This window comes from Seriola aureovittata, chromosome 7 (assembly GCF_021018895.1).
Source record: "Seriola aureovittata isolate HTS-2021-v1 ecotype China chromosome 7, ASM2101889v1, whole genome shotgun sequence".
NCBI classification, from domain to species: domain Eukaryota; kingdom Metazoa; phylum Chordata; class Actinopteri; order Carangiformes; family Carangidae; genus Seriola; species Seriola aureovittata.
Window position 1 is genome coordinate 11,553,254 of NC_079370.1, and position 12,500 is coordinate 11,565,753.

General features: G+C 42.1%; 1 protein-coding gene and 1 long non-coding RNA gene across 2 annotated transcripts in view; one reads left to right on the forward strand and one right to left on the reverse strand.

The window, feature by feature from the left end:
• Positions 1–119: 119 nt before the first annotated feature.
• The window catches only part of cacng7b (calcium channel, voltage-dependent, gamma subunit 7b), a 13,482-nt gene continuing 1,101 nt past the window's right edge, over positions 120–12,500 (reverse strand). The window contains exons 2-6 of the mRNA XM_056380319.1: positions 8,948–9,143; positions 8,464–8,550; positions 7,130–7,270; positions 4,513–4,658; positions 120–3,782 (exon numbers count right to left, since the gene is read on the reverse strand). Coding sequence (XP_056236294.1) covers positions 3,327–3,782; positions 4,513–4,658; positions 7,130–7,270; positions 8,464–8,550; positions 8,948–9,143 — 1,026 coding nt within the window. The 3' untranslated portion in view covers positions 120–3,326. The remainder of the gene's footprint in view (positions 3,783–4,512; positions 4,659–7,129; positions 7,271–8,463; positions 8,551–8,947; positions 9,144–12,500) is intronic.
• Positions 9,122–12,500, forward strand: part of LOC130171999 (uncharacterized) — a 4,169-nt gene continuing 790 nt past the window's right edge. Inside the window, exons 1-3 of the long non-coding RNA XR_008828217.1 lie at positions 9,122–9,220; positions 11,233–11,428; positions 11,522–12,500. The exon at positions 11,522–12,500 is cut by the window's right edge and continues 790 nt beyond it. This is a non-coding gene — a long non-coding RNA (uncharacterized LOC130171999). The remainder of the gene's footprint in view (positions 9,221–11,232; positions 11,429–11,521) is intronic.

The following is a 12,500-nucleotide window of genomic DNA, read 5'->3' on the forward strand; positions in this document are numbered from 1 at the left end:
CACGTTGGGCTCGTATTATTGGCTTATTTTTCAGTTCTTACCTTGTTATACAAACATTTTTATGGAAAATTTAAATAAAAAATGTATTGAGCATATTTGAAACATATCCATGAAATTAATCCATGTTAAAAGTTTAATTCATGTATATCAGAGGAAAGTGAGTGACAGATGTCAACACTTTCAAGAACAGTGATCTTATTACAATTTCTATTGAATTATGTAACTCCAGATTATACAGCATTGGTTCCATTGAAGCATTGAAAAGCATTTGTTTTATCCCTTTTTTTTCTTAACAAAGATGGACATGTGCAAGAAGACTAGGCTTTCTGCAGAAGCAAGCACAGCTACACCCTTTTATATAATCATGTAGCGGCAAAGAAAAAGGCTGCGGGTAGAGAGGGAAAAACAAAGAGGTACAGAGATGAAAAAGAAAAGAACAGCTGCAGTTTAAGAGGCACCAAATGATTATCGAATGGTTCCATTATTAAAAAGCAAAGTTATATGTAAAAGGATAAAAGAACAGAACAGAAATGCTTCACAGCTGTCCACAGTCACAAAGGTCACGACGGGGTCGGCAGTAGTCTAAAGGTTAGAGGTGGACTTTTAAGCAGAATGCCTAATGGCAGGGAAAATCTGGACAGGGAAATACTTTGATCTTCTTCAACAGCTACTGCTGAGGTGCCCTTGAGCAAGGCACTTAACCCCCTAACTGTAACAGCTGAACCCACAGCAGAAGGCTGCGGTCACACTGGGCTTCACCTCAATATGAATTTGTGCAGCTGCATAAACAAAAAGCAGGGCGGTGTTGAAACACCGCATGCATGATTAACAAAGCCCCGCCAAAAAGAAAAAAAAAAGATGATATCTCAGTGATCTTACTTCACATGTTCCCATGTAAGTCTTTACAATTTCCACACCACACGTCATCTGTAGAACATCACTGTGTTTCCCTCTCTCCAGCATCACAGTGATAATGAAAACCAGCCATTACACAATGACACGGTGGTTTGATTCTCATTACAGAGATACATCTTATCAACATATCCCTATGCATGTTGTGCCTTTAAAAACAAGCAAACAAAATATAAATATTCTAAATTAAAATACCACTGTTTTTGACATGCAGGTCCTTCTTTTCTTGATAATTATTATTCCGCACCTTTGACACACTGCACAGTATTTGAGCAGCTTAACCGGGGCACTACTATTACAAGAGCATCTGAAATTATACATTACTTTCTAAACAACACCACAATATAGCTGTCTCTGGCTAAAATACATTTATAACATTGGCTCAGAACCTCCTGCAGTTCCCTATGATACAACCTGCTACACTGCGATGCCTGAAGGAAATGCTACGACACAGAAAGTTCGTACATGGAGAAACGTCTTCAAGTCACACATTCAGAGCTGCAACGATAAATGAGAACACGAATGGAAAATAAATTTCACTCTCAGTTTTTGAGCAAAATGCCAAACAGCCCCTGATTCCAGTTTCTCAGATGTAAACGCTTTTATTTATCATATATGATGTTAAACTGAAGACTTTTGGGTTTTTAGAAGTTTCCCCCTTATTTAAAAGCAGCATAACAACATTTAATAAATGTTGGATGCCGACAGGAAGAGTTATAGTTGTTGACAAATATAGAAATAAACACTTCTGCTTATGACTACATTATGGTGTGTTATAAAGTATTCATGAAATGTTTATATCCTGCTTATAAATGACAAAAAGAGAGCAATAAATCGTGAAAATAATTAGCCCTTGATGGAAACAATCAACACTTGCAGCCCTAAACACAAGACGCTTCGGATCACATTTTCAAAACATATTTTTTTCATACCCTATAAAAAGTATATGGCATGATGCACTCTCACAAGTGGCCGCCAAATATGTTGGAATAAAGTCGTGGCCTCTGATAATGATATATAGTGTCAAAACTAGAGGACCTGCATTTCACAAACAGTGGTATTCGTTGAGCCTTAAGTGCAAATGTAATTAATACTTTCATCATGTGAGATTTCCAGATATATAAACAGCATTTGAGCTTTAAAAAATACTTCTAATAACTCTGTAAAGCGTTTAAAGATCCATGTACAGCTCAAAACATATTGTCACTCCTGACATTCACTGCAACTCCACCTCTGGACAGACCACAGCTTCAGTCCAACCCCTCTGTGCTGCACCATCTATTGACACACAGTGCAGGTCAGTGAGGAGGGAAGGGTGCGTGAAAAAGTAGTGAACTAGACCCAGGGCTGGTCCAGGGTCGGTGCAAAACAGTGGCCAGTAGAGGGCATCAGACCTCTGTATCAGTGTCGTGTGGTTCCTCCTTCAAACCAGCATGCACTGCACCCAGGGGGTGTGTTGTTGGTTGTAGTGTGCCCGTTGCAGCGTCTTCATCCAAAGCAGAATGAGTCAGATATCGTCTTGATGTGACTTGTGCCAAAGTTTCATTCATAAACTACAACAGCTATATCGAAGTCCTCATGTGCAATTTTATGTACAAGAAGTTAGAAATTTGTTTCTTAAAGAAATATGTAAAACATAAAGTTGATTTCTCCTCATGATATTTCAGAACATCATCCACTTCTGTCTGCATTTTGTTTCACGAATGTTAAACAACATTCACACAAAGCACTCTCATTTCAGAATTACTCTTATTATTAACTAATACATTTTAATTCATAATATTATAATCCTACTTTGACATTGTGAGCCATGAATCTGGATTGATGATGTAAGAAATTCAGAGAAGACAAGAATATTTAACCACATTTACCTTTTAGTAAAAAGGTACATCGTCCATGTACTTCATGAATTATGTATGTATAAAACTATGTGTATCCTCAGTCTTTGTGATCAGTGTTTTGCATTGTACATTTCCAAGTGCATACAAATTTCCCGCAGCACTGCAGTGTCTTCGTATTATACCGCAGCTCCTGCTCTCTCTCTCTCTCTCTCTCCCTGCCTCGCTCTCTCTCCCCTGTATTTCCTCTGTCACTCAGCCTAACCTCTAAAGTCTTTTTAGGAAACACTTTTGTCCCTCTTTCCTTCATGACAAACTGAACTCTTTGATTTCTTCCCCCATATTTGTCTTTTTCTGTTTCTCTCTGTCCATCACCGTTTCTGTAAAATCACAGCACTGATGTAAAATATTCTTTTATAATCTCCAAAACTTCTTTTGTTCTTGCTTCATACTGCTCCAAAGCTACATTTTCTTTCCCTCCTCCATCAGCATTAACTCTCATCCACATCTAAATGTACATTTTACATGATTATGAGGAGTCAGTGTCTCTCCTTCCCTCCCCGATGCTCCCTCTTCCTAACAGGGGGAGGCGCTCATTTGCATGTGTGTGTGATAGTGAGGGGGAGGAACAGGTGATGGAGGCATGGCCATGGGAAGAGCCTGGCCTTGAGGATGTGAGGAGTGCGACCTGGGCAGGGTGTGTGTGGAGGGGTAGCCAGCAGACTGAGGGGGCATTTGGTAGCTCCCTGCAGAGGAGGAACCAGAGGGTGGACTTCCCTGGATGCCTGCTTGGAGGTTGCTCTTGGTCGGCGCTGGCGGCGCCTGGTTGAGCTGGATGGAGATGTCACTGGAGGCCTCGGAGGTGCTTCGGCCTCGCTTCGGCGGGGGCCAGGAGGATTCTGGGTGCAGGAACTGGCCGCTGTAGTCACTGCTCTCGGACAGGCGGGGGTGGTAGAGAGCAGGGTGAGGGCGGTACATCTCTTCCTCGGCGTAACGCTTCATAAACAGATAGACTGACATCACCCCGGCCCCCTGAGAAGAGTGAGTGAAAAAAGATGGCAGTGAGAGATGAGGGGAGATAAGATGCGGCAGGGAGAGAGGCTTTTAGTTACATAAATAAACTGAATTCAGAGACAAAATAAAACTTCAAAGTAACTGTTACAAGTGTTGTCTGGGGAAATTAGATTAAAAGTGACTGATAACAGCGAAGTGAAAAGGGATGTACAAAGTAGAAAGGTGTGCGTACTTTCATCTGCAGAGGATTCAAGGTGGAATGAGTTGTTTAAGCTAAAATAGATTTAAAGGCAAAAGAGGAAAACAACAGTGTGGAGGAAAGATGGGAGGAGTGCAGAGGAGGGGAGGACGTTAGTTCATGCTGAACTGTCCACTGCACCACATTAAGAGCAATGCAGCTGATGACGGGAAAGAAGCAGAAGGAGAAGGGGGGAGGGGGGAGGGAGGGAAGGAGGGGAAGATGAGCAGAGGATTCACATGAAACTGCATCATGCATGGATGCACACATGAGGACACACACAGACACACACTAACCCTGCAGCTTTGCATCATAACCACTGATACCTCACATTATCTCCAGAATACTAATCATCTTACCTGGCTGCACACTCAGCAGCAGTACTCCATTCACGGTGTGTAGTATGTGTGTGAAAACAGCCACATAAACACACACTATGTCTTTTTTCTTTCCCATATTTTTCTCTCTAACACACACTCACACACGCACATGCACAGAGCACAGACTGACCTCTTTGAGTAAGAAGGAAGAGGCAGCGAAGGCGAAGGACCAGCCGTAGTAGTAGTTGAAGAACTGCTCGGGCTCCCTGGGCCGGTTCATCACCTCGTCATTAATGCTGGAGATGTAGAGCACAAGTCCCACCACCAGACTGAGGCCTGCACACAGCACATTAACAATGACAGAGAGTCAGATACAAGGGAAAGCAAGGAGGTCATTATATGGCAATCCAGACAGCTGCACCAGTGTGGTGAGGGTTTAAGAGACAGAGAGGGAGAGATGTGATGTGGAGTGATCACACCAAGCAATTAGCCTCCAAAATGCTAACATTAATAAAGAGACTGGAGAAGGAGAAGAGAGAAAGCGTTTACGCATGTATGATAATGACAGATAGAGATAACGATGGATTACTTCCACAAATGAAAAACAATGTATAGGTTATTAATGAAAATAGGTTAAAGGGAAGACTTGTTTTATAGAAGAAATAAATAAAGAAATACTTTGTATAAGTGTGTTGCTGCCCTTCGCTTCACCAAAATTTTTAACCTTTTTAATCATAGGTTAACGAGTGGTTAAGTTTAAGAGACAAATCGCTTTGGTTAAGGAAAGATTGTGGTTTCAGTTAAATGTAGAAAAGTAAACACACTGAGTCTCATGTTTAAATCACTTTCAGCTTCTTCAGAATTTAACCCCAACACCACCATCTTTACCTTAACTAAGCGCTTTGAATGTCTGAGCATTACCATAAATAAGTTTTAAGCAGATGTTGTATTGCAGGGTATTCCAAGGTAAAACAAATGAAATTTGGATATCCATTTAAACTTAACTAAACGATATTTTGTGCCTTTAAGTTAATTGTCTCATTTTTTTCTTTAGCAATAAAGATATGTTTAAAAAGAGATTAAAGAGGGTTAAAAGGAAGTACAAATGTGGAAGTGGCTTGACGCAGTTTTGAAGACTATTTAGTAAGAAGCTACATGCAGCTTCCACCAGAATAGGCTTTTCACCCAGAAGCAACACATACAACATTAAACCCCCCTCTTCTTCTAGGAACATTGACATGCTCTATACGCTGCCTCAGAAATGTTAAATGCATGAGATACAACATATGGCCAACACTGAAGAATCAATATTCAAAGAAAGCTGCATGCTGTAAGCAGCGAATATGAGTATTTTTAGCTTTCGCTGCAATATTCAAATGTACCACAGGGCTGTCAAGCGGTTATGTCCTTTACATGAATGGTCGGTTTAAGAGGTTGTGTTGTCGATTTAAAATTGAAAAGCATGGGAAATGCAGAAACCATGCTGCTGTCAATCCTGTGGTGGAAGTACATCTTTATCTAAATAAGTAACAGCTCAAAACTGAGGGAAACACACTTGCACGAGTACACTGAGAGCAAATGAAAGAAGAGAAAGTGTGAGACAAAAGGGAGAAAGATTTTGAAATAAATGAAGTGTCTGCAAGTACAAATGCATGTGCAAGATGTCTGTGGTGTGTTTGCCAGAGGAAGAGAAGAGAGAAACTCTGTCTGAGCTTCAACAGCTGTGGCTCCTACTGTGTCTTTCTGCTGCTGCTCTGAATTGTGTAATATTAACCAGAACACAGCCGACCCAAACTACAATATTTATCAGACCACTGTGTCAGTGATGCCAGCAGAATGGGCTCATATCACTCTATAGTCCACAAAAAACCACCACAGTGGTCCACAGTGACTCAGAACACTGAAAGAATATACTCTGAATGAAGGAGTGAGTAGGAAGTGAGAGGAAGGAGAGTGACTGGGGGGGGGGGGACGAAAAAGCAGAGAAATCTGAGAGGCTGCATGAACAAGAGAGGGGGGAGGCAGAGGGAGGAGGGGAGTGGGTGAGCAGTGTTTCAAGAGAGAGGCTTAGTGCAGCAGAATATCCAACTGCTGAGAAGCAATTTGATACACTTGCCCCTTTATTATCATCCTATTATCAAAATACCTCATAAAGTAAAAGACTGCGACACTTCCAGCACAGGCTATAAACATTATATAACCCCCATTACATAACACCTATTATTCTGCAACACCCTTTATCAGCAAGTCCCTGCTCTGGAGAGTGGGAGCTGTCGTATCAGACTGTGTTTGATGCTCCTCTGAGCTCTGCGGCTCTGCTTCCTTCTCAAAAACGTGTCGAGTGAAACAGCCTTCAGAGAACATGAGCTCCAATTTGGCTCCTGACAGTCTTTACTCCGCACACTGAGCACAAGAAATGGGAGCATTACAGCCACCTGCTGTTCAAGAGGGTTAACTACACTAATGCAGAAATTCCTGCTGAAAAACTGCTGAAGGAAAATTTCATGTTTTTTTCCACATTTTTTCCATTATATTTCACGGAAATCTGAGGAAAGCCTGTTCGTACCAGTGACGTCAATTTTATTCCAGAGTGAGGCAAAGTCAGAGGAGCAGAAAACTCACCTTGCAGGAGTCATGAAGACTAATCTCATCACCTTTCCTGATGACAGTCCACACACCTGCATCATACACTAAAAATAGAGCCATGATGGAGTGTCTCCATGTGTGACACAGGACACACCAGGCAGTGGTAATCAATCACAGAGTGAGGGAGCGGTGACAGCCGGACATGAGTAATGGGGTCCCACCTGAGAGGATAAAGAAGATGCCGGACACAAAGGCCAGGATGGTGCGCTGAGGCCGGATGTGTCCGATGTTACTGATGACGAAGGCCGTGAAGACAAAGAGCAGCGACACCATCGGAAAGGGTGTGGCTGTACGCACCATCTCTGTGGGGAACAGAGAGGTCACAGTGTTAAACAAAGCTGATGGGACGTGTCCTTTAACTGCTGGGAGGGTGAATGATAATGTGTCAGGACATTAATAACCATAAAGTCTTTATATAAGGTATCCACAGTCATGCAGTGATGCACCTCTGAAATAGGGGATGGGAAACTACATTTTTTTTCTTACAATAGTCTTTATTTCTCAGTGTTTGACCAAATCTCAACAGGATTCATTCAGAGCGAAGACTCCAAACGCTTTGTAGCCACTGGAAAGAGAGTGATGATGTAAAATGTTACAAAGAGGCTACAAAGAAAAACATTGAAAAGTAGCTGTGCCAGCTGAATTACAGAGAAACATTAAAGAATTCCAGCTTTTCCTTTATTCTTTATTATTTTTTCTCTATTTCAGTTTTGTAGCAAAGGATATTCAGTAGTGCCTGAAGCTATAAAGTGAAATATAACGTACAACCTTGCAACCCTGCATATTATTTACTGTTTGAAAAAGTAATGATAAAATCTCTTGTTCAAATTATTATCACTTACACACAATCTAATTTATTTTTATATGCCATTTTAATTGAACTCTTGTTTACCCAGGCAAATAACTTCAACACAGTATTTTGTTTATAAGAATCTCCTGGCAAAATTTTCTAACTCACTTTCTTAAAGCAGTTCATCCGATTACTTTTGGAGAAAAAGTAATATTAGCGCAGCAGCAAATGATTAGTTTCACAATTTATTATTGTGTCAATAATTTTCACAATTAATTAATTAATTGTTTATTCTGAGAAACATCAGAAAAACTGTGATGTGTGCCGTCAAATGTCCTTTCGGTTTTCCCAGAATTTAAGGTGACGTCTTCAAATATCTTATTTTGTCCAACCAACTGTCCAAAACCCAAACACATTCAGTTTACGATAATATGAAACAGAGAACAGCAGCAAATCCTCCCACTGGAGAAACTGCAACCAGGAATGCTGGCACGGTTTCTTTAAAAAAAAATGACTGGAGACAATTGATCCATTATCAAAAGAGTTGCAGGTTAATTTTCTGTTGATTGATGAATCACCTTTCCTCTGAAATTATGATCCAATGTTAGTACCCACGATCAATCAGCAGGGGGACTCTGCGGTTACTCACAGCTACAGCAGAAGATGTGTGATATCACTGAGTATGTTGTTGCATGTTTTACTCACTTAGGATGTTTGCAGTGTTTTCAGTGGTGATCTCTATGTCGGGTTCGGTGAAGTACTCTGATGCAACACATCTCCCATTTTCTGATCCTGTGAGGAAACACACATAAAATAAATAAATAAATAAAAATATTAGGGTTTGCTTTTAGGATCAAAGTCAGTGATGCGTGAAGAAACAAAACAAAACCAGAATAAAGCATGTGGGTCTCTGCAGTCCTGCTCACAGGTAACGATCATGTTTTGTGACAGCTATGATTTCAGAGGCCAGAAGCTCGCTCGCCCTCTTTTCTCCCCTTCCTGCTCTCTCACTCTGTCTACCTCTCTCTGGGTGTTTTACTCCTGTAACGATGTGTACATATGCACACACACATAGCAGCGCTGTTCAGACTGCGTTGTGTTTTAGTGTCTCAGAATGTGCACACGTATCTATCTTCTACAGTCATCCTTTAATTTTTGAAGACTCAAACATGCCGTTGTATCGTCCTACCAGCCACGAAGCACACTCTCCAGAGGCCTGAATGCAGCGCCATCTTCACCTCCATGCTCTGGTTCTGCTGCAGGATGATGCCCTCCACCATGATCAGCCAGTAGTCTGTGGACACGGCCACCCCCACCAGCAGCAGCCCGCAGGCTCCGAACACTGTGGACAGGATGGTCAACGCACGGCTGCTGCACGAACTCATCTGGGGGGCAGAGCGAGGGAGCGAGGGGTGTTAGAGGAGGAGAGGAAATGCACGTCAAAAACTGAAGAGTCAAAAATGTAGGTAAAATCGGAAAGGGTCATGGATGGGAGGTCATTAGGAGCAGGGACACACTGAGAGAGAGACATGTGATGTGCACTCATGCAAACAGCTACTGGCTATTTTCCTGTCTTGCCTTGTTATTGCTAAAGATGAGTTAGTGACACATCCACTGGCAACCAATCCTGTTAAAGGTCAGAGAGGAGCCACTGCAACAGATGATGACTTCACGGTTAACCACTGAAGTTAGGCAAAGACTTGAAAAACTGAAAGATAGATAGTAAAAAAAAAAAACATACACATACACACAAAGATCAGGGAGGGGGGTAGAGGTCCTGTGTGACTCACACATGGTCTTTCTGTGACTTAGTTCCGGTTGACTGGGAAAGACTTCACTGCAGATCCTTTGAGCACGCTGTCTGTATGAATTTGTGAGTTTCTGTGCACGTGTTTGTGTGTGCATGTGTGTCTGGTGAGTGTGTGTGTGTGTGTGTGTGTGTGTGTGTGTGTGTGTGATTGTTCAGCTACTATAGGCTCTGCTTAATTTGGACCTCTGTTCAGTATCATCAGCTTGACAAGTAATAGAGAGTAAATGCATATGGGAAACACAGAGCCGGGTTGCTGTTTACGGTAATCACCCTCATTTTGTTGCGTTATATAGCACATTATGTGTCACTAAAGGAGGATCATTACTGTAATGGGGCTGACCTGTCATTTCACCTCATAGCTTCCATTGTGAGAAGTTGGTTTCGCTTTCACTTTGATGATTTTCAGATGTTGGAGTCTAAGTATGAGGGCTAACCAAGTGTTTTACTCTGTGTTTCACATGTTATCTCTCGCCAACTGCAGATTTTGTTGTTGTTATGTACATGCTGTGACTTTCACATTGTATCTCACAGACTGTGCTGGTCATTAAAGTTCATTAAAGTCACTACATATGAAATGTGACACAGTAATAACTGGCTGGAAGAACCCAGTTGTGGCCATGAAGCAATGAATGAACCTGCTCAGCAACAGATACACACACTGCGCTGTCTACAACCTGAACTGGAGACAAGAGGCACTGATATTTGTTGCAGCAGGAAATGTTTTTCACCTCTAAGTTGTCCAGTTTGGGTGATTATCTAACAGCTGCAGCTTCATCCTCCTGTTCACACAGAAGCTGACACGAGTGAAATCAGACATGTTCTTCTGCTGATGTACCGCAGCTGCATCAAGGTTTGAAAAGATGTGTGTTTGAGCTTTGCCTCTGCATATCGCTGTTGTGCTGAGCTGCTCATTTGCATACTTGTGGCCTGCCTATTTGACTTGTCATTCATAAAAGCTTCAGAGTGCTGCAGCTGACCAGATTCACAGGTCAAATATTCAAAAGCACATAATTCACTAACACGTAACCTGATAGACCCTGACCTTCTGTACCATCTTTGCATAAAGATAAAATACATCATTTATAGGGTTACCAATTAATTTAACACCAACCATTTATCAGGCACTTAAGAAAGCTTTAACAACAGAAAATGCCAAATGAATGACTAAAACATGAGAACCACTTTACTCTTCTTCTGTTCTTTCTTTGTATGACAAACCTTTGAGTCTTTGAAGAGCTGGGTTATAATAGAAACATTAATTCTAGCGGGGAATAAACTCTTAAAGATTAAGCCTGGCCTCATCTTATCTGGACAGCCACTGCGCGAGACGTGACCGCTATAGAAGTAAGTCGAGTTTCTATGCAGCTGCGGGGATGAATAGAGCTTCTTTTGTGAGCACGGCACAAGAATAATGTATAAGAACAGAGCTGGCTGGTGGTAAAGGGTATGCGTACGAGAAATCCTCAGAGATATGACGCTTGTTAAGGCTGAAAGACGCAGATGAAGCACGGCGAAGCAGATGGACAGATGGACAAACAGAGCAAATGAAAGCTGTAAAATCAGAGAACTGAAATGACAGATCTAAAGCACTTAAGTACATATGTAACTGATGTAATCCATTTTGACCTTTTCATGCTATCATCACATGTATGTTTCTTGTGTAGGTGACGTGTGTGTCGTCAGGTATGGAATGAAAACTAGAAAAATCTATTTCTAAGAAGAGAAAGTACATCTGTTCACAATAACACCCGATTCTAAGAAGTGACTATTATTGGACAAGAAGTGTTAGACACTGACAAGGTGCGAGACAGGGGTTGCAGAGAAGTCACTCACGAGTCATGCAAAGGTCACATATGTATGGTAAGTTGCTATTTGTTCTCTGAAGATTGCATTGATTTTTATATGTGTCACACCAGTTCCATTAATTTTCCATCTTTTGTCTTCTTTAATCAGCGGTTGTGAATCGTGCAGCAGCCCCAGAAGTGGCCATTACTGTTGCTGACACAGGGACTGGAGGACAAGAAGAGAAGACAGGGGTGAGACCAGAGGTTGGCTCAAGAAGCGGCGGGGAAGAGTTTGAGCCAGTGTGAATGAGAGAGTCTGAAGTAGAGTCGCTGTTAAATCAAAAACAACTCACTGAAATGACACATAAGTGAAGGCACAGAGGGGTGGGGGGTAAAGAGCAGGGAGCAGAGAGGAGTGGGACTCAGGGATGAACAATCACACCTTCCAGCAGTTGGAGGATGTGCCAAAGTGGTCAGGAGCGAATGTGAATCAATTGGAGTTGCAACCCTGCAGAAATGAGTGGATGTGCCTGAGTGGCTCCTCCAGACTTGTTCAGCACCGCGGACAGCTCCCTCATCTCTCTCACAGACTGCCAGTCAAACAGCAAACACAACAACCACCCCACAGACCAAATACATCAGCTGGTTTATCGTGGATTTGGACCAACGTGAGGGGAACAAATTCGCCTCCTTTCTACTCAAATCACCGCCCCCACCCCCCTCTAAAAAAATCCTCTCCAGAACTGCTGCAGTTTTTGGAGAAATAGCCCTTGTAGATTTGGGATTGAGATTGAGTGGAAAAAAAAAATCAGTTTCCCTGTTAGATTTGTGATAACAATCCCATTTTAGCGCTGTGAGATTGGCTCCTCAGTTCCCTCACCCAGAAAGTAATGAGCCAATTGAATTGGTTAGATAGGAGCCATGAGGGGGACAAAAGGTTTAATTCTCTGTAATCTGTCACAATCTACAGACTGACATCACCTCTCTGCCTGTCAGGAAAGAGAGACACCCAGAGAAAGAGGGAGTGACGGAGGAGAGGAGAGGACATGGAGATGTGAAGGAAGCAGAGAGAGGGGGATGAAAACTATGTTTGCACAGTCTTTAAGGCGGGAACAGAAAGACCTTGGCCCAAAAAATGGAGGGAGTAC